Source organism: Lepidochelys olivacea (assembly GCF_965140295.1).
Source record: "Lepidochelys olivacea isolate rLepOli2 genome assembly, chromosome: 5".
Classification (NCBI taxonomy): Eukaryota; Metazoa; Chordata; order Testudines; family Cheloniidae; genus Lepidochelys; species Lepidochelys olivacea.
Window position 1 is genome coordinate 29,826,353 of NC_140415.1, and position 21,320 is coordinate 29,847,672.

At 37.8% G+C, this 21,320-nt stretch overlaps 1 protein-coding gene across 1 annotated transcript in view; it reads right to left on the bottom strand.

The window, feature by feature from the left end:
* The window catches only part of OXCT1 (3-oxoacid CoA-transferase 1), a 126,166-nt gene that overhangs the window by 61,246 nt on the left and 43,600 nt on the right, over positions 1 to 21,320 (bottom strand). The window contains exon 7 of the mRNA XM_084628066.1: positions 14,887 to 14,947. Coding sequence (XP_084484192.1) covers positions 14,887 to 14,947 — 61 coding nt within the window. The remainder of the gene's footprint in view (positions 1 to 14,886; positions 14,948 to 21,320) is intronic.

A 21,320-nucleotide genomic window follows, 5' to 3' on the forward strand; every position in this document is an offset into this window, starting at 1 on the left:
AATTAATGCATTATTTTTTTAACAAGCGTCATCAGCACGGAAGCATGGCCTCTGGAATGGTAGCCGAAGCATGAAGGGGCACAAGAATGTTTTGCATATCTGGCATGTAAATACCTTGCAATGCTGGCCATAAAAGTGCCATGCGAAAGCCTCGTCTCACTTTCAGGTGACATTGTAAATAAGAAGCCAGCAGCATTATCTCCCGTAAATGTAAACAAACTTGTTTGTCTTAGCGATTGGCTGAACAAGAAGTAAGACTGAGTGGACTTGTTGGCTCTGAAGTTTTACATTGTTTTGTTTTTGAGTGCAGTTATGTAACAAAAAAAATCTACATTTGTAAGATGCACTTTCATGATAAAGAGATTGCACTTCAGTACTTGTATTTCTTTTATCATTTTTACAGTGCAAAAATTTGTAATAAAAATAATAATATAAAGTGAGCACTGTACACTTTGTATTCTGTGTTGTAACTTAAATCAATATATTTGAAATTGTAAAAAAATCCAAAAATAGTTAATACATTTCAATTGGTATTCTATTGTTTGACAGTGCGATTAAAACTGCAATCAATCATGATTAATTTTTTTAATTACAATTTATTTTTGAGTTAAGTACATGAGTTAACTGCAATTAATCGACAGCCCTAATAAAAAATTATAAATATATAATATATACATTTAAAAAACCCTGACAAATCTTTTGCTGTCTACACCAAAGGAAAATAAAGCCTCCATAAATCATAGCTTCCTCTTTTCCTTTTTTGAATAATTATCCTCCAAGGCCTTTACTAAAGCAACAAGATTACCCATTGCTCACAACTTGTGGCAAAATGCTAAATACTGTTTAACTGCATGTGTGCCCAAGGTTATAAAGTCTGTTTTCTGAAGTGACTCAGTAATGGCTGAAGCACCAATCACAACGTTAACTAATGTCAGAGTATCACTTTCTTCAATGTGTTCAATTTCATTTTTGTTACTTTATTTCAGTTTTTAACAAGGGAATTTCAGTTCTTCCCCTGAAACCATAGCCACGGCAACCCCAGAATTTCTACAGGCCTCCAGCGATGCAGGTACACTATAGCTGAAGGGAACAATGGGATGTGTAGTCCTGATACTGTTGAAGTTTTCAAGGCACTGAATAAGATAACTTCACTGTAAACTGGCAACCCAATTTTAAATTTTTATACTCCTAAATAATACGGGTGCTCATTAACCAAAATCTCACTGGAGAAATAGCCTTTAACTTGCAAACAAAATTCAATGTTGTAAAAAAGAATCCTGCCCTCACTATTAATTTTCAAAATATACTAAAATCAGAAGACTTTGAGCTGTTTAGACTGTAAAATAAATAAAAAAGCTGCTAATGATTAAAATGCATCAAGTGCTTAATAAATTATTACAAATGAGAAAAAATGAGCTTTTAGCTCAGTGAAAGCAACATTTCTCCTAACTGAAATCATGGAAAAGACAAATCAAAATGAATTGAAATAGTTTTCTCACCTTTGCACAGACCATACATTAAAAAGAGACATGATTTAACCAAAGATGAGAGTTTAGGCATCATTCTACAAATACATTAGAAGCTAGAGGAAGACCAAGGACACCATATGCCTGATACTCAGGGGGTGGGATGTATTAGAAGGAGTGTTGAAAACAAGACACAAGTAGTAATTCTTCCACTCTTCGATGCTGATTAGGCTTCAACTGGAGTATTGTGTTCAGATCTGGGCGCCACATTTCAGAAAAAAATAAAGTGTACAAACTGGAAAACATCCAGAGAAGAGCAAGAAAAATGATTAAAGGTCTAGAAAACATGATCTATGAGGGAAGACTGAAAAAAATGGGTTTGTTTAGTCTGTAAAAAGGAAGACTGAGAGGGGACATGATAACAGTTTTCAAGTACTTCAAAGGTTGTTACAAGGAGGATGGAGAAAAAATTGTTCTCCTTAACCTCTGAGGATAGGACAAGAAGCAATGGGCTTAAATTGCAGCAAGGGCAGTTTAGATTGGACATTAGGAAAAAATTTCCCATCGGTGGTTAAGCACTGGAATAAATTGTCTAGAGAGGTTATGGAATCTTGATCGCTGGAGATTTTTAAGAGCATGTTAGACAAACACCTGCCAGGGATGGCCTAGATAATACTTAGTCCTGACATGAGGTCAGGGGACTGGACTAGATGACCTCTCAAGGTCCCTTCCAGTCCTATGATTCTATGACTTCATTTCTTGACATTAATTAAACAAATGTTAAGAAACACTACAGGAAGAGGCTGAGATTTTTCACAAAACCTCAACCTCCTAGGCTGCTTTGAAAACCCTCAAAAGGAAAGCTCCAGCTGATTCAAGGAATACATCCAATTAGTGACCTGACTATGGTGAACTTATGAAATCTGACATGGTCACAGGCAGAGAATTTATTAACTTGTAATGTTACTGATCTTAAGCCTTTCAGAAGAAAAAAATAATCAGGCATTTGCCAACTTTTACTGAAAGAGAGAGAATGCATATGAATGCTGTATGGTGATTTGTGTGTGTTAGTCACTCTTCTTCTTCATTTACATGGTGATAGATTTTAAATAACACATCTACCAGTATTTGCATTTTTCAGAAATTGAATAGCTCATACAGCTGATACATCAATCAAATGAATGGTCTTACTACATTCTTAAAAGTAATATTTTATATTTAAACAAACATTCTTCCACTGACATGCACAGTAAGAAAGAAGATAGCTGGAAATATTCTTGAAGGTGAAAGTTTGAAAGAAAATAAACAAATTGGGGTGGAGTGAGGGAGAGAAAGGCTGAAATAGTTTCTCAGGGTTCATGACTGAACTGGTGAATCTAATAGTAACCATGGAATATTACTAGCAAATATTAAGAAAATGGAAAGTTCATAATGCGTCAAAATTCTGTTTCCTGCACGTTGTCAGAGGAGGAGGAAAGCAATAACCACCCATAGGGAAAAGTGACAGGAGTCAGGTGTTGTGATAAGCTCACAGCCCAAAAGCACAGTAGCCAAAGCTGGAATTGACTTTAAAATATCTTTCTATTTAAAGAAGGAAGTTTTGTTTACTTGAATCTAATGGAGAAACTCTGCATCCCTTTTGCCTGCAGTAAATGTGAAAAATTATCTTTAGAACATGACATTCAAAAAGTCATAACAAGTAAGAACTCTAATTTTCTGATCATATGAAGTTTTTCTACTTCGTCTGTATCATAGTTCTATGGGAAATAACAGCTGAACCAAACCATGCTCCTGCTGTCTGGATTCAGTACTGCTGAGTACAGCTGCTAGAATGCCTTTTAAAAAAAAATATGTTACAATATATATATTGTAGGTGTGACTGCTCTCTCGGTCTAAACTACTACAAGAGAAATGTAGCTCCTACAGAAATCTTTAGTTTCTTTCAGCACCTTTTGTTTTTATTGTAGTCTGAAAAGTCTAGACAAGGAGGGCAGCTACCTTCATACATCTCCCCTTTACTGACAACTTGCTGGCATGCATCTAAAGTAGATGGAAGTCAGTTGGCCCAAATCCACCTTCAGGACCCAAAGAAGAGCTCTGTGTAGCTCAAAAGTGCATCTCTCTCACCAACAGAAGTTGACCCAATAAAAGATATTACCTCCTCAACCTTGTCTCTCTAATATCCTGGGTGTGACCTGCATACTACAACTCTGCATAGGCACGTGCTAGTGCTGGACATTTAAATAGGTCTCCAGCAGCAAGAATGTGAGTACAAGACAGCCCAGCCTAATCTACTTATGACGAGCAAGTGAACAGTCTGAAAGTCACCATGTAAATGCTCAATTTGAATAACATAAAAAATGTCAAAAACTAATACAGAAAACTGTGATATGGCACAAAAAAACAAACAACCCCCTTGCCCCCCCAAACCAGCTGATATTCAAGGTATTTATTGAGGAGTCTTTTCCTCTCCTGTTTGGTCAGTCTGTCGCTATTACTATGGTTTCAGATCTTTTCCATAGCTCTCAACAATATTTAGCTAGCCACAGTATGATTCTCTCCAGAGTATGTCTCACCCCACTACAATAAATTATTACAAATCCTATAGTATCAAGAGTCTGCTACTTGTCTCAGCTACTAAGATTTTTTTCTAGACAGCCTTGTCCTAGAGGGTTATAGAAGTAAAAAATTGTCATGTAGTCTATAGCTGGTGGGTTGCTCATTACCACACCTCAGTGAATGGGAATGTCAGAGCCAAGAAGAGGGGAGAGATGTGAACCGGTTCATTTTAACAGATGTGAAAGTAGCAGGTTGAACTACTGGCCAGTAGATGTCTTTCTTCAGTTTGCAGGGGTTAGGACTGACAGAAAGTCATCAAATACAATACAAAAGGCCAAGTTTTCAGCCTATCCTAATCAGGCTTCCATTTTTTTATGTCATCAGTTTTGTTGGAGTAAATTATTGTGGGTATAATTATGTACCTGCAATTATTTTAGTATGAAGTTTAGATCACTTAGACACCTAAGTACCTGCTGTGCTTAGCACTTCATTTGGATCTCTTGGTGCTCAGGACCTCTGAAAAAATCAGCCACTTTGAGAGTCTAGCGTTAGGCACCCAAGTCTGAAAAGGTCGGTTGCTGTTTCCAGATTCTATGTGTACTAAATACACCCATAAATTAAAAATGTAGATGTGTAAATTACACCTGTCAGAGACAGAGCACTTGTAACATGCCACTAAAAAACCCAACCTCTAGTCTTTGCTTTTCCTTGCTTCAATAAAATAAATTAAAGGAATGATATCCAATACCTTTAAGCAATTGCAAGCCAATACATTTAAGCTATTTAGCTTGGGTTAAAATGGGATATGGCTTGGGATTGTTCTTGGGTCAATGAATTGTTAAACAACTTCTTGTAAAGTGGGTGTGTCCCAGTGATTTAATCATAGAAAGTGAACAAAGCAACCCAATATTTGATTCTGAGAAACATATCCATGATTGAAAAGAGCACAATTTCACATTTGGAGGGTACAGATTTCTCACAGAGACCCTCAATGTGGGTTTGGGAAATATAGTGGTAGATAGCATTTATTTGAAAATAATGTACAAAAATCCATCAAATGGGGTAGAAACAGAGGAAAGTGAATGACCTCCTTCAATCTGGGAATATTACTGTGTTCCTACAGTCTCCTACAACAGCAATAAATAGTCTCACTTCAGAAAACCATGATACAAAGCCAAGATGTCCTTAATACTCTAATCCTCTATTCCTTCCTAAACCGTCATTTTCCTCACTCAGTAATTACATTTAAAAACATTTTTAGGTGAAGGTGGAGAGACAGAAAGATTAAAACCTAACTGAGATAAGTGCTCATATATTTTAAAATGCTATGCAATGTCGCATAAAATAGTTACTTGGCTGCAGCTTTTCAAATCTTAATATTCTGCCCATCTGAGATTTTGTTTTGTTTTTTTTTCATGCCCAAATGCAGTAGTCCACACTATGGACTAATGGTCTGTAAAATTTCAACCCTGAATGCCATGCCTTTCTCAACTTATACTGGGAAACTGCATCTGAAAACACAAAAGTTATCATTTATTTTGTCCCCTCATTACTTTAACAAAGCGAAGCTGATTGAAACCAAAAATAGGTTACGAAACTCTAGGAATTAGTGACCCCTGAAAGTACATGGTACATTCCTTCCTGGACCATAGTTCTTCATAATATGTGGTTTTATGATGCAGAGAGTGGTGGACTACTGCCTAATGCATCTTGCTCCCCCTGTCCTGATTGCTTGTAACTGTCATCAATTCATATGTACATGTTAGCACACATAATGAAATGGTAGATTTTAAAAATCCTTCCACTTTACAGTGTCTTCCTATAAAAACCACCAGGTCTTTTGGCTCATGCACAGCATTGGTACATTTAAAGGTAACATATACAATATAAAGTTGATTGTGTAAATGAGAGGTCAGTTCAATTCCTGAGAACAACTGAAATTAGCTTTATACATAATTAATAATTATAGACTTGTCATCATTATGCACACCATATTTTGGAGTGTGGAATTGTTTTGACCAGTGTGTATTGATCACCCAAAACTTTCCTGTGTAACTGCTTTTCAGAACCCAATTAGATCTTGGGAAGTTACACCATAGGACTCCCAGGGCTCTTTTTCTTTAGAAGACTGTGTTGACTACATCTGCACATGGATCCCAAAATTAAACGTCTGGAGCTTAATGCTCAGAAAGCTCATACTTGGTTCAGAAGGAGTCAATTTAAAGAAAAAAAAATGAAAACACACACGGAGAAACAAAACAAAAAGTTTGAACTCCATTGTCACGTTACACACAAATGAGTCTCACTGAGAGATAGCCAGAAAGGATTTGATTCACTATGAATTTAAACCATATAAAAACATTCAGTGCTCTAGCTGTGAAGTGCTAAATTGGATTCCTGTATTTAAAGGTTACCTTTAAAGAGAGACTGGTTTATTATACCAAACAACAAAACCAAACCCCCCTGACTTTCACTATCCCCCCCTTTTTTTCCTCACCGCAAATTAGAAGCATGTTAAATAAGGTCCCTCTGAAAAATTTATGATTCTGAAGTTCAATAGTTTTAATCTGTCTATAGATTTACTTTATAAATTTGGTAATTTATAAAGTAAATCTGTCTACAGACTAAAACAATTGAACATTACATGGTAATTTAGGCTTTAGAAACATGGCACTAGGGGCCAGGAATTTTGATTCTAGAAAGTGAGACTACTCACGTGAGAATAGTTATATTTGTGCATTAGCTTTTTGCAGGATTGCATCGTAAAATAATTTTTTCCTCTCTCACTATTATCAATAAAAGCAATGCTATGCTTTGGCACGGGCAATATGATATAAATGACTTACTTCAATCAATCTGTTTCTGTCCCTCAGTGCAATATGGTTCACTGTACCTGCGACAATCGAGCTCACTGACGTAGGTAGAATATTGTTCCTAAGCAACCGGAGAAACTATGCAGGGTTTAATGATTTTTATTTAATGCATTTTTATGAGAAGAACACTACCTTTTTTTTTTGTATTCTGATGTTTGAGATGGAAATGCCGTTTGCCCTGGGAGCTATATTTAGCAATCCTGCCACAAACCAAAAAAAAAAGTACTGAGTACTTTGATCTTAGATATTCAGACAGCTAGTTTATAAACAACATTTTAAATACATCATCTATTATTATTATTATTTATATTATGGTAGTACCCAAAGGCCCGAATATGGATTGGGGCCCCATTGTGCCAGGTATTATAAAAACAAACAAAGAAATAATATAGTTAACCCTTCAGGGCAGGGATAATCCGAATACGTAGAGAAGAAAATATTGATATCATTTTTGTGCATATAAATTCTTTGCTGCCAACTCAGTCCTGATAAAATTTACTGGTACTGTCAACTAACATTACAATTTTTATATTGCAATTAACCTTAAAGATCAAATAATAGTAATAATAGCAAGGTTTTTAAGAGTGGAAGCTTAAAATTAGGCTCCAAATCAATACGTGAGAACCTGCCCAATTTTCAGAAGTACCAAGAACCTCAAGTTCCATTGACCTCAGAAGAAGAGAAGAAAATCGTGGACTAGAAGCACTAACACAAGACTTCATATAAAAACATTAAAGGCTAGGAAAGAAAACTGAAATTGGAGAATGGGGGCCAGATCCTCTGGTGGTGTAAATTGGCAGATGTCTACTGACTTCAGTGGAACTATTCTAATTTACACCAGCTGAGAGTCTGGCACAATATTTAGAATGATAACTAAACATGAGAAGTTTCCACACTCAGTGCATTTTAACACTCTGAGGCTTCTAATTCAAACACTCTTATTATTCATATACCACAGTGTCAAGGAGCATCAGTCATGGGCCAGAACCCCACTGTGGAAGATGCTGTAAAAACACAGAACAAAAAGACTGTTCCTGCCTCAAGGACCTTACAATCTAAGTATAAAACAAGAGACAACAGATGCAGAAAGACAAGGGAGGAAACAAGGAGACAGTATCAGTCAGCATGATAGACTATGGTCTCAGCACAGCACCATCCCAGCCACTGTAGGCATCATGGCAAACTTGGAGAGTTCAGAGAAGGAATCTGAAATCAGATAATGAGATAGCTTTGCAGATGTTTACAGGGAGTTCCTCCAAAGCAGGAGGGCCAGCACAGGGGAAAGCACAAAGAGATAGTTTGAAAATTTAATACATGGAGGATGGAGGCTGATATTGTAAATCATTCAAAGGCAGAAACTGACATCTCAATAGCAAATGAGAGAGGTGATAGGTAGGGTGAACATAGGTAGGGTGGAGATAGGCTGCAAAAAGGTCTTGAAAGTGAAGACAGCGTCTTATGTTTGATATTATAGAGAAGAGAAAGCCAGAGGAGGGATTCAAAGATGTGGTCAAAGCTACAGGCTGGGTGTGTTAACTTTGCAGCAGCATTCTCAATGCATATGAGCAAGGCAAGATTGCATTTGTCGAGGCCAGAAAACAGAATGTTGCAGTAACTGAGACATGAGAAAAGAGTTTGGACAAGACAGTTTTGGCTGTGTGGATGGATAGGAAAGACCATATTGCCACAAAGTCCTAAAAAGTACACCTTAGACCCCTAGCTCAATTAAACTCACAGGACAAACCGCAGTCTTCCTTCTCATAATACATATGGCATAGTTATTATAATCAATCAGCCCACAACTCTTGATATACAAGTGTATATTACAGAAATGGGTGAAGATGTTTTGTTTAATACCAAACTCACAAGTGAAAATCTCCAAGGCGAAGTCCATGTAGATTGCTGAGTTTCAACTGATACTGCATCAAAAGCATGAATGTCACATTATTATAACAAAAAGAAAAGGAGTACTCCTTTTCCTTTTCCTTTTCTTTTTGCGAATACAGACTAACACGCTGTTACTCTGAAACCTGACATTATTATAACAAAAGACGTTATCAACCAAGAAGTTTCATTAAAAATTTCCTGGTTTTCCATTGCAATTTCCAAAATTATCTCACCATCTCTAGGTTTGACAAGCCACAAATTGGCTAAGTTTCACTCCCAAACTTTGTGAACACATTAAGGACTGAATTCTGTTTCCAATAAACCTTGTGAGGATTTAGCTTTTGCAACAATGCGAGCTTCAGATGGCTTAGGGCTTGATTGGGAACATTCACAGTTTTGACAGCTGACTACTTCCACTCCACTTGAGCTGATATTCTCAGGACAGCAGGGACAAATTGCTGCAGAAGAGTAGGAATTCTTGCATAGAAGCATTTTACCTTGAATGCATGCTGCTGAATGCAATCAACTAACATTGGTTTTAAGAAGTCAAACACACTGTGGGGAAAGTGCTTTTAACTATGCACACAACTCTACTCCTCCACTTGCTGCCAGGGTGAACCTTTGAAAAGTTGACCCTCACAGGTGTATGAAGATGAAAAAAAGGAAAAAGCTCAGACAAGTCAGAGGTCTTGGTTTCAAAACATCCTTCAGGTAAAGACAAGTTGTGTTTGTGAATACAGCCATTTTATTGATCTGCAAAGGACAAATAGAACAAATATTTCCAGGTACATGAGTGGGTGACAGGAACCCAGACTTTTTCCTGTTGGAAACTACCTTGAATATCAGGATCCAGCTCTCTCAGCTGGAGTCCAACTACAAGAGTCAGGCCTTCAGTTCAAGAGCTCTTTTCTCACTGCCAGCCTTCCTTCACTTGGCACAATCTTCCCCTTGACCCACTTCTATGGCACTGCAAGAGAGTTAGTTCTAAGATGAGCTCTCTCCCACAAAAATGCTCCATGCCTAACCTCATTTTGATTTCTCTTTCCCATTTGCTGTCTGGTAACACAACAGCCAAGGGCTTCCATCTAACAGTCCTCTGATTGCTCCACAACCTACCTTCACGAAGTAAATTTATATTCCTATAGTTGAGGGGAAAAGCTAGAATGTCAAACCCTTGCTACTCCACTCCCTTTCAACAATACGGCAAGTTCCTATCACAGAGGCATATGAAGAAGGGAAAATAAGGACAGGCCCTATGAGAGATGGAAGGAGGTGAGTCAGACACTGTAAGAATAGGAAAAATAATAGTTATAGCAAAAAAGTCTTCCTCAAAATTTGGTACTGCCCATAACTTTATAACCAACACTAACATGAGTCCCCAGAGTTTAGCGGTGGGATTCCATCCAAGACAGTTTGGGGAATATATCTATATTAACAATATGATTGTGACTTATATCATCCATTTGTAGTAGGGACTTGGCACACAGCGAACAGACTCTGTTTGGGAAATTGAAACACGGGCATCAACAACTGAATAGCTCTACACTGATAAAACAATGAGGTTGCTACTGATTAACCGTTGTCTTTTAACGACTCTTTGCACAGCAAAACCCAGAGGGGTGTTGGATCATGGGGAAATACCCAGAAGGACAGACAGAGGAAAGTGTATCAGCCTGTTTTTTAAAAAGAGATATGCCCTCTGAGCAGGGGGAACCATTTCATAGCCAGAAACAGAGAGAGATAGCTGGAGGAGTGGGGGAAAGACTCTCAGGAGTGGTGAGGATTCGGAGGCAGGGGAGGAGAATTGTGTTCAGGTTTTTGTTGTTTTGGCTAGATTCGTCACTCTCTTATGCTGTTTAAGAGTAAACTATGTTTAAAAAGTTCCTGCACAAAACCTGTGTTTCTTACTTTACCTGCCACAAGTCCCCAGAGAGTTCAACTCTAAACCAGACTGTCCAAAGAAGGGGAGACTCTGACAGAGTGTACATAAGCAACTAGGAAGGCTTGAGCTGTCTCAGCACTGGTCTTGGGAGCCTAGGGTAGTTGGACTGTGGAGTCCCCTATCCAAAGGAAGGGTTTCAGAATGGAAGTCTGCATCTGGGAGTGTGCCCTGGAGACCTAGAGGCAGAAACAGTGCCTGGACTCTACCCAGACCCAGCGGAATCCAAAGGTTGGGTCCTATTAGAACAGCCTGGTGATGATCTGTTAGAGGGACTTGACCTGGACGTAACATCATCATTTGCCTTTTAGATACCCACTACACTATGCTACTATCTAGATTTATAAAACAGGGGAAATGGTCCTGACCTCCCTCATAAAGTTCTTTGAGATCTACTGATGAAACGTGCTATCAGGTCTTGGTATTATTTTGCACGCACGCACACACAGTTACAGAAGGATGAATGGCAACTCCAGACTTAAGGTTGCACAGTATTGTGAACTGCACTTAACGAAGGACTAAAACCCAGTTTCAAGCATTAAAAATTAAATTTAGTCTCCAAACTTGGCACAGTAACTCTTCATTTTTTAGTAAAATATTTCCTAACTCTTGCAGAGGAGACATTTTTAAATGTTCCCTTTCTCAGAATTAGTGAGGTTTTCTGAGTGGGGAATAGATCCACACACAGAGCTATGTATGTAATTACATTGTTAGAGTGAGTATTTACATGTGAACATAATGAGAAGAAAATGTTAAATACAGAATGTAATGCTTTAGGTGAAAGTATAGCATAGAAACAAATTGAAAGGGAACAGAATAAGCTTTAACCCCTCTAGCATTTTAGTTTCGGGGGGGGGGGGGGGGCGACCAAACCACAAGGAACTGATATTGCCAAAACTTTGATCATTTAATGATTTTCTCTGCTATAGCTTAATGTTCATATGATCTATATAAATTATGTAGTTTAGTTAATACCTTTTTATGACCTTCAATACTGGTCATGTGAAAGTTGAATTAGAAATGATGCAGTCTAACTTTCTGTGCAGGACTGATGCAGATGTGCCTAAGCAAAGATCCCCATAATCACACATGGTATCAGGTTTTATCCACGGATACAGTTTTACACCAAACTGTTCAAAAGAAATTTGTTCAAGCCAGTAAATACCTTGTGTATTTCCTTAGCAGGAACTTAGAGTTAAGACATTTCTGATCCAGTAAAGAAACTGAAATGAAAGGATTGAAGTTGGCCAGAGGATATTCTTGGCAAAAAACAATGCTGAAGGACAATACCTGAAAATTTGCTGCCAGGGCTCTGAAATCAATAGCTCTAGGTTGAGAGTGTTGTTACCAGTTTATATCAGCGATAATCTTAGTCCTCCTTCTCCAAAATCCTCTCACAGTTTAATTATTTACAGCTCTTCAGCATTAAACAATACCTATGGGTTTTTTCCCCTACACTGCTGCCAAATTCTCCCTTGGCTGAATTTAAAAAAATAATTAAGGGTTTGTTCCTACTCTAGTTGAAGTCAATGTCAAAACTCCCACTACCTTCAACTTGATGGCAGAAGAACCTACATATTAAGGAATAAATTCTGCTTTCACATATTCATGTGCAATGCTCTCTGAAGTCTTCAAAACTCAGCGGGAAATCTTGCAAAAACAGGTTCTCATATGCACTGACTGATTGATTCCTCACACATTTCCTCCTTTTGGCCAGGGTGGAAATACCCTGAGAAGAGCATTTCCAGTAGTAGGATAGTATTCATGTTCCTAGGAAGTGCAAAGGAATAGGACACCCAACCCTAATCACACCTCAATAAAATGAGAGTTTGTCTTAAAAGTGGATAAAAGTCAAACATATAAATATAAATACAGAGGGAAAGAAGTTAAAATTATCTACCGCACCATATACAAAGAACTGTATAAACTTATACAAATGTATAGTTTGTATTAATGAAAAAAATTCCAGTGACTCAAAAAAGAATCTATAAATACACAGAGATGTACAACTGATTTCTGTCACAGTCACTTGCATCACTCTTTGGTGGTTATGAGTCAGATGACCCACTTCTGGCATCCCATGTCTGAATGCACAGAGGAGACAAAGTATCTAATTGTTCTGACTTTGGTTATGACAGTGGAGTCTTTCCCACCCTCCCATTTATTTTTCTGTAAAGTAGCTGAAAAATAATGCAGATGTGCCATCTTGCATAGAGCACTGTCAGCAGTTGATGGCAGTGCAAGTGTTGAAGGACCCCAAGGCAGCTATAGTTTATGACAGATCTAACAGCTAGTCTTAAATGGAATTACAGCAGTGAGAAATTCATATGGTAACTGTTTGTTGAGAAGAAAATTCTGCCCCTTCATCTGTGGGTAGAGAAGTTCTCCTGGCAGCAGAAAGAGGGGATGCAATGTGGGAATAGAAGAAAAGTCTCTCTGTTCCATAGCCTCTCCCTAAATGCCAGTACATACCAGGCAGGGACAGAGTAGGCTAGAAGGGACTGAAGAATTCATGGCTACATCCAGCTTCAATTTTAAATTGAAAATCTTTGTAAGTTTTTGTTGAAAACAAATTTTGTTCCCTGATGTTCATAAACCCGTTCACTGTGAGTACTCAATAATCAAGCAGTATGACTGGCAAGTGACCAAATATTGTTTGCTTTGATTGAATTGTGTGACCTTTATCCACTATTTCTGCACAAAACAAAAAAGTTTCAGTTCCGGTTCCAAAATTTACTTTCCAGAAATGTTCAGACAGATAAAAATCTTGCAAAAATCCAAAGGGGTGCAAATACAGTGTGCCACGATGCAGCCCTGTATTCACACCCTCCACACAATCACAATAATCTTTGTACAAAGTATGCCTTGTGAAATATCATTTGAAAACTCATAACTTCCTGATCAGTAATATCATGGTAAAATGTGTATAGCAGCATTATGCCTGAAGTTTTCAAGTTTTATGATGTTAAAAGTGCATGTTCAAAACTCACGTACCACCAACTTGGTGAAACAGACCAATCTTGAACAAAGATGTGTCTGTTTGCCTTAATTAACACTGGAATTCCACTGTAAATTAACAAGCAGGACAGAAAGAAATGTATCACAAAAGTAATCTCTTCACTTATTATGTCAGTTAGGGATTAATTTGAATTATGACAATACTTTATAGCAGACTAGTAAACAGACTGCATTTTAGTTTGTAAAAATAATGAAATCTTAGTCACATAGAGCACATAGAGTTCCTTCTGAAGTCAATGTGACTCCACACAAGTGGCTCCAAAATGTAAGATCAGGGACAAAAAGCAAGGTTATATTAGCCATTGCCCACTTGTTTTACATGCATAGATTTACAGATTGCAAGGTTAGAAGGTTCCATTGTGATCATCTAGTTTCACCTCCTATACAACACAGGCTACAGAACTTCCCAAAAATAATTCCTAGAGTATTTCTTTTAGAAAAACGTCCAAGTTTGATTTTAAAATGGTCAGTGATGGCAAATTCACCATGACTCTTGGTAAATTGTTCCAATGGTTACTTACTTGCACCATAAAAAAATCTATGCCGCATTTCCAGTCTAAATTTATCTAGCTCCAACTTCCAGCCATTGGATTGCATTATGCCTTTCATTGCTAGTTTGAAGAGCTCATTATCAAATATTTGTTCCCCATGTAGATATTTACTGACTGTTATCAAGTCTCCCCTTAACCTTCTGTTTGTTAAGCTAAATCGATAGACTGAAAGAGCTCAATCACATGTTTGCCAATCCTTCAATCATTCTCATGGGTCTTCTCTGAACTCTCTCCAATTTATCCACATCCTTCTCAAATTGTGGACACCAGAACTGGACATAGTATTCCAGCAGTGGTGGCAAGCTTGAACCTGCAATGGATCTTGGTCTGCAGGTTATGTACATATATTATAGAGTGATCAGAAAACTTTTCCCAGCAGTGAAGGCAGAAATGCATAAGGCACATCTCAAAGCTTACCTAACAAAACAGAAGTTACACTGCAACAGTGAATCTTTCTTTGACCCATTGTTTTGTAAGTTACTGTATACAATCAAGTGACACATTTCTTAGTTTAGCTTTAGAATTACCTGACAATACAATGATTTTACTCTGGAATAAGCAACACTTACACAGAAAACATTGCTTATGCTTACCTCTATCACAGTTGTTTTGGCAGCTTTGCACATAGGTTGGTTGAAGTTTCTTGCAGTTTTCCTATCACAGGAAAAGAAGGAGAAAAGAGGAAAAGAAGGAGAAAAGAGAAAATAATTAACAGTAAGAGTAAAATTATATCCATTTCAGAATTAGGCTATTACAACATGTTCCTGCAAAATAAAGGTTACACTATTTTCTTTCAGATAGCTGTGGATACAATTGCTAATAGAAAAGGGGAGAAAAGAAACCCATAACAGCATTTTATAAAAGGCATATGAAAATGTTACATTTTGATAAATCACATGTTCTTTACAGCTTTCCCTGACTTTTAATAGCCACATTAGTTTTTGCAATTAAATATTCAACTGATAAACTCACTTATTTAATTGTTCAGAGCTAACAGCTGTATGCTCTGTGCCATATTCCCCCTGGTTGCAGTAATGCCTGTTGGACGAAATTCACTCCTGTGCAGAGGACCAGCAGGCAGCCTATAAACCACTACTGTCCCAAGCATGACTTCAAAATATCACTTACATGGCACATGGGAATTGCGCTAGCCCAATTCCACAGGAGTAAATTTCATCCAGTTATTTTAACTAACATCTCTGCCATGCCAATCCTGGGACTCTCTCAAACCAAGCCTGCCAGCTGGGACAAATTTCCCTGGGTATTATTTTTGTAATGTGGAAAAATGGCATCTAGGGAGTAAGACAAACAAATCAAACACTTTCCCTTATGACCTAGCCAGAACTCAGACCCAGATCTTACCAGAAACAAAGAAAAGTCTATTGAGCCACCTCCACACCTACATCTGAGATGCTACTTTTTCAGAAAACTACACTTCCTTTTTAGAATTTTGGGCCACAATATTAAGTACATGCTATTTTCCAATGCAGCTAGTCAACAAAATTCTGCAGAAACTTTTTTCCATCAAAATCAAAGTGTTTCAGTGAACATTTCATCAGAAAAATTTCTCAGGTCCAGTATGGAATTTCTGGCCAAAGTCAGAGACAGAAAGAGTCAGTCAGTCTCCTTCTCTTTGGCCCAATATACGTGTCAGACCCAGGTTCAAGTCCCTACTCTGTCCAGTTTAAAGCAGGGACTTGACCTTAGTGTTTCACATCCTAGCTGACAGCCCTAAATACCAAGCTATTGGCTACTCTGGAGTGGGTCTGGGTCTCTGTCTGTCTGTCTCTCTCATGTTTTTGGTGAAAATTTTTGAAAGTTCTTGTTTTTGTTCCACATTGAAATGAAAACAAATTTTGAAACCTTGCACTGTCTGGCAGAAATGGAGTTGTTTTCTGGCCAGACCTACTTTCTAAGTCTTTACTCCTTGTCTCTTCATCCTATTGTTTCATGCACATCACTTGCTTTTACCATGCTGAACTTTGGGCTTCCACTGCCCCCTCCTGGTTTTTTATGTTGTACCCAATGCCTGGACGTAGCATGCACTACACAGTTTCTTTCTGGATTCTAGTGTAGTACAAAGATGGAGTGAAAACAACTTAACAGTCCAAGGCCAAATACAGAGATGGAAATTGTTTTATTAACATTAACCAGCAACTATAAAATCTCTGGAAGAGACTAAGGGAGGAAAAAAAGATATTTCATCTCATAGCATCTGACACACTGGGGCTGTTTCTGGCCAAAAGATCATAAGAGGAGAGGAACCATCGAAAACAGAAATTAGGTGTATATTCCTGACTCAGTACATAAATAGAACATTCACTAATAGTCAGTGAGAGTGAAATATACCCTTAAAATAAGACAGGTAGAATAGAAAATCAACCAAGGAAAAATAAGGAGAATAAAAAATATGGAATGGGAATTGATATCTAGAGAAAAAGAAGAGAGTTAAAAGTGAATGTTTCTTCCCAATCACCTATTATTATGGACCTCGGTGTCATATGTCAGAAGTTCAATCATTAAGAAACGTATAGACACCTGGATTCAAAAATCAGACTGTTACAAATAAAATCTCTAATCTACGGGGGAAAAGAAAAAGGTAGAAATATTTTTAAAAAGTTTGCAAACACTGGAGAAGATAAAATTCCAATTGCAAACTGAAGTTATGTCTTCACTTACAGCAGAGTACAGACACTGCATGCCCAGCTAGCAGCTAGCCCAAATAGCAACACAGGCAGTGAGGCATAGTTCAGGTGAATAGAGTGAGTCACATTCCTGAACCCTCGGGTAAACACCCTACATTGCTCTCTACATGCCCATGCAGTGTCTCCCATGTCTACACTGCTCTCCAGCTGCTGGAGCCTTTCCCTTGTGTCTCCCCAATGCCAGAGCTTTTCTCCAACGAAACAAGTGTGGATGCAACAGTGTGTAACTAATGTACTCTACACACCGCTGTAAGAGTAGACAAGGCTTAAAGAAGTTGCCAAACTCATTTATATCTTTTACTGGACCAACTTCTGTTGGTGAGAGAGACAAGCTCTAATCAAAAGATGCTGATCAAATCAAAGATATTTCCTCGCCCACCTTGTCTCTGTAATATACTACAACATTGCATACAATCTCATTTATGTAAGTTTTTACACCTGTGAAACTACTGATTTCAATGGCATTACTCCAGATTTATAGAAACATGAAATCAGCACTAGACCAAAAGTCATCTTTCAAAAGGTTCTCTCATTGATCTATTGAAAAACTGAGGTTTTACAATAACTTTCCAAGGCAAAATACCATTGAGATCCTTGGGTTTCCAAAGATTTTCTAGAGCTATAGTTGATTCCCCATTAATTTTATTTAATATTTCCAGATTCTGAACAGCATTCCAGAATCAATGCTTCTATCTGGTTCTAACCATTTGAATAGCACTCTGAAAGTAAACTTTGAATCTCCTAGTGATTGGGAGAGATTGATGCCAATAGTTTGGAGACAAAAGAAAAGGTTTGTGATGACAGTAAACTAACCCATATTTTCCTAGATATACGTAGACCTACCCATCTTAGAAGGATAACATTTATGTTGCAAGAAGAATTCCTTTTATTAGGCTTGCTATTTCAGTCTTTGCCAAACTTTATCCTGTTAATTATGCTAAAAATAATCATGTCTGATAATGGTGAAGTGGTAACATTTTTAAATAGTGAAATTAAGGGAAAAACTCAAAATTTGATTTCACCAGAATTTGAATGCTTTTTTGTTTTCAAAATTCTGATCTGGAAAGTAATATTTTTACATAATAACCTTACATCAATAGGAGTCTGATAACATAGGCATTCTTTTTGATTATTTGGTCTAATTTCATTAGAATCTGACTAATGTAAACAGATCAATTTTCTATTAATCTTCTGTATTAAAGCTTTATTATAAACAAACCTTGTACAGCAACACACAACAAATGCATCTCAAGTATTAAGTGTATTATTGTCCAGGTGGTCCGACTGAAGTCAATGGGAGTTTTGATATTAACTTAAAATAGGAGCAAAGTTTCCAGGCAAACAAAAAACAAGTAATATTAAGCACAGACATGGACAGACAATAAGGAAAAACATCTTAGTTTTAATATCCAGTTATCACATTTAGCAATTAAAATGTTTCGGGCTAAAATGTACATTACATTTTGGGAGTTTTGTCACAAAACATAAGAAGTTAAAGAGAAATTTGAAAATGGTATCCGTGATGTAAAAACGAGATGTAAGTCAAAGGTTTCGCTCCAAGAAATCAAAAGTTTTCCAATATCACTGTGGAAAAAAATACATTCATATAAATAGATGCTGTGTGCTAAAAGCTAACAAAGTCAGGTGTTGCCTATGGGCTTGAACTCTCAACCTCATATCCCCAGCTAGTATGTAGCTTGTAAATTCAGTTACTGCACTTGCATACGCATGCACAGTGTCCGATTTTTACTAAGTGTGGGGAAATACGCATATACCTACAGGAGTGCACGAGTGAGCTTTAAAAAGTGAACTGATAACATGATCTTCTCTTCCAGACAACAGTTTCTGTAGTACTTGTTCATTTGCATATCTATAGTGGGAGACTCACTGATGATACCAATTTGAAAGTTATGGATTGGATTGGCAGAATTTGATTTTATATATAATTGTGTCAGATAACATCAATGTTTATTTTATACTTTTTTATTTTTATCAATTTAAATTTTCACAGTTGCAGGACATTATGGATAGGGCAGACAATTATTTAACGATAGAAGATACTGAGTTAAAGTTAAAGCTTGATAACTGTTAAAACACAAATTGTCAGCATCATGTGCCAAAAGAGACAAAGTCAATATCCTTAAATCAAACTCTAAAATAAGTTCAAGAAGAATTGTTCTTATTTTACTTATTTGTAAATTTCAGTTATCATTAGAAATATTTTTTTTTTCAGTTTGTGGGAGTGTGTATGGTGAAATCCATGCTTCCCAACAAAAATGTAATCTTTCCAACTCTAGTTATAAGCTCCTTGTGAGTGGCATATTACAATAACTGTTCTCTGAAAATGCAGAAGGACCTTAAGGTAGCATTCTCTAGACGCTTACTGTTATAGGCACAGACCAAAACAATAAATTGTTTGTTACCTTTCTGAACTGCCAACTTCCTTAAACATATCAAAGATACAAAGCTTCACAAAGGATGTTGGTAGTGGAAGTATCTTCCTCTCATATCCTTGTTTACTACCCATATATCTAAAGCAAACATTTTAAAATGTCCAGGGTAGAACATAGCTGTTAAAGCCATCTAGATAACAAGCAGACTCAACAGGCGAACACATGCCAGCCAGATCAGTAAGTCCACTCTCCTGGTTTTGGAATCTAAGCTAGCCTCACGGCATATCAAGAGCAATCATCATGAAAGCAAAAGGTAGCTGAAACCAGTTGCTTGTAGCCTATAATGGCCCTAAACAACTTACATCCAATCTGGACACAACGGTGTTCAAAGTCATGCCATAGGCTAAATTCACAAGTAACAGAGCTCCCTGAAAAATGGGTCCTTGTGCTGGTGCAAAGCATTGCAGCTCCATGTACAGGGGTAGGACTGGCAAGAGCCAGAACAGCAACAAAACTGAGTGGTACTAGTCGAACAGGAAGCTGGTACTGGTCGAACAGGAAGCTGGTACTGGTCGAACAGGAAGCATGACCAGAGCACCTGGCACATCCACTCATATAGCAGCTCTCTAAGGAAGCTCCAACCAGCAGTGTTCCTGGGATGCACTGGTGAGAACTGAGTTGTCCTTGCTATCCAGAGGGCACATCTACCCCAAACCAATGAAATGAAATTCTCCTGTGAGCAACTTGTCGTAGCTGGCACAGGAAAGAGTAATTTATACTCCCCTGGCTGAATCAGATCCAAAGCTTGGATTAGTTGGTCCTCTTTAAGGCATTAAAACATTTTGGTCGTTATCTTGATTATGTTGCACTGTAATTGACATCGATATCTGTTAGGGAGACTAGGCTTGCTAGGCAAAGGCTGTCTAGAAGTGAGTCTGCTCAGTATAAACATGTTTGGAGACAATGCAGCTACTGTTTGCTGTATTGAACAAAAATGCTACAGGCTACAAAACAAGACCTTTTGCAGCAATCCCGTCTCAATCCTTCTTCCTGAAAGACATGATGCAGTTCAGCCACACATGGTTGGGCTAAATGCAGGAGTCAGCTGGTAAAATATTACAGCCTATATTCAGGAAGTCAGATTAGAAGATCACACTAGTCCTTTCTGGCCTTAAAATCTATTAAATATACCTTAATCCATCTTTTAGAGTGCAACAGAAGAACACTTTCACTTCTGCCCTTAGCCTGAAGGTGAGTGACAGCCTGGCTGGATTAGATCTCATTCCTACTCTGGCGGAAAGGAGGCAAAGGCATAGGGGATCCACTGTCAAAATGTGGCAAAACCCAACAAGCAAACAGCTCCTGTAGCCAGTGAGTCACAGTCAATTCCAGGAATTGTTCAGTTCATTTAGAGTGGAGGTCATAAATCTCAAGGCAATAATGTGTTTGGAACAGACCCTATTGGTACTGAAAACCTGTCAGAATGGAGTATCAGGCCACACAGGAGGTAAAATAGGTTTACTATAGTCTATTGCAATTTCCCCTCTGAAGTGTTCCTGATACGCAACAGGGTAAAAATCAGAGTGTCTGTAGTAAGACTGCTCTCTACTCTCAGGCTGCGGGGTACCATTAGTTTACAATTAGATTACTTGATCTGGCAATCTGCTAGCTGGACATTTGCAGAAAGGAGCAAAGAAGATCAAATCTTGGCTGTAGGTATCCCAGGCCTGATACCGTTTCCTAAACCAGAGATGTTTTCTCCTCTCCTCAGTAGCTGCCGAATAGGAAAGTAGAGCTTTCAGACCTCCTCTCCAAGTGAAGTATTCCTCATATCAACTGTGCTTCAGGAATGTAGGAGGTATAGAAGTTAGGTGCAGGGAGCAGGAGGGAAAAAGGAACATACAACGGAAAATGAGTAACAAGAGAGAG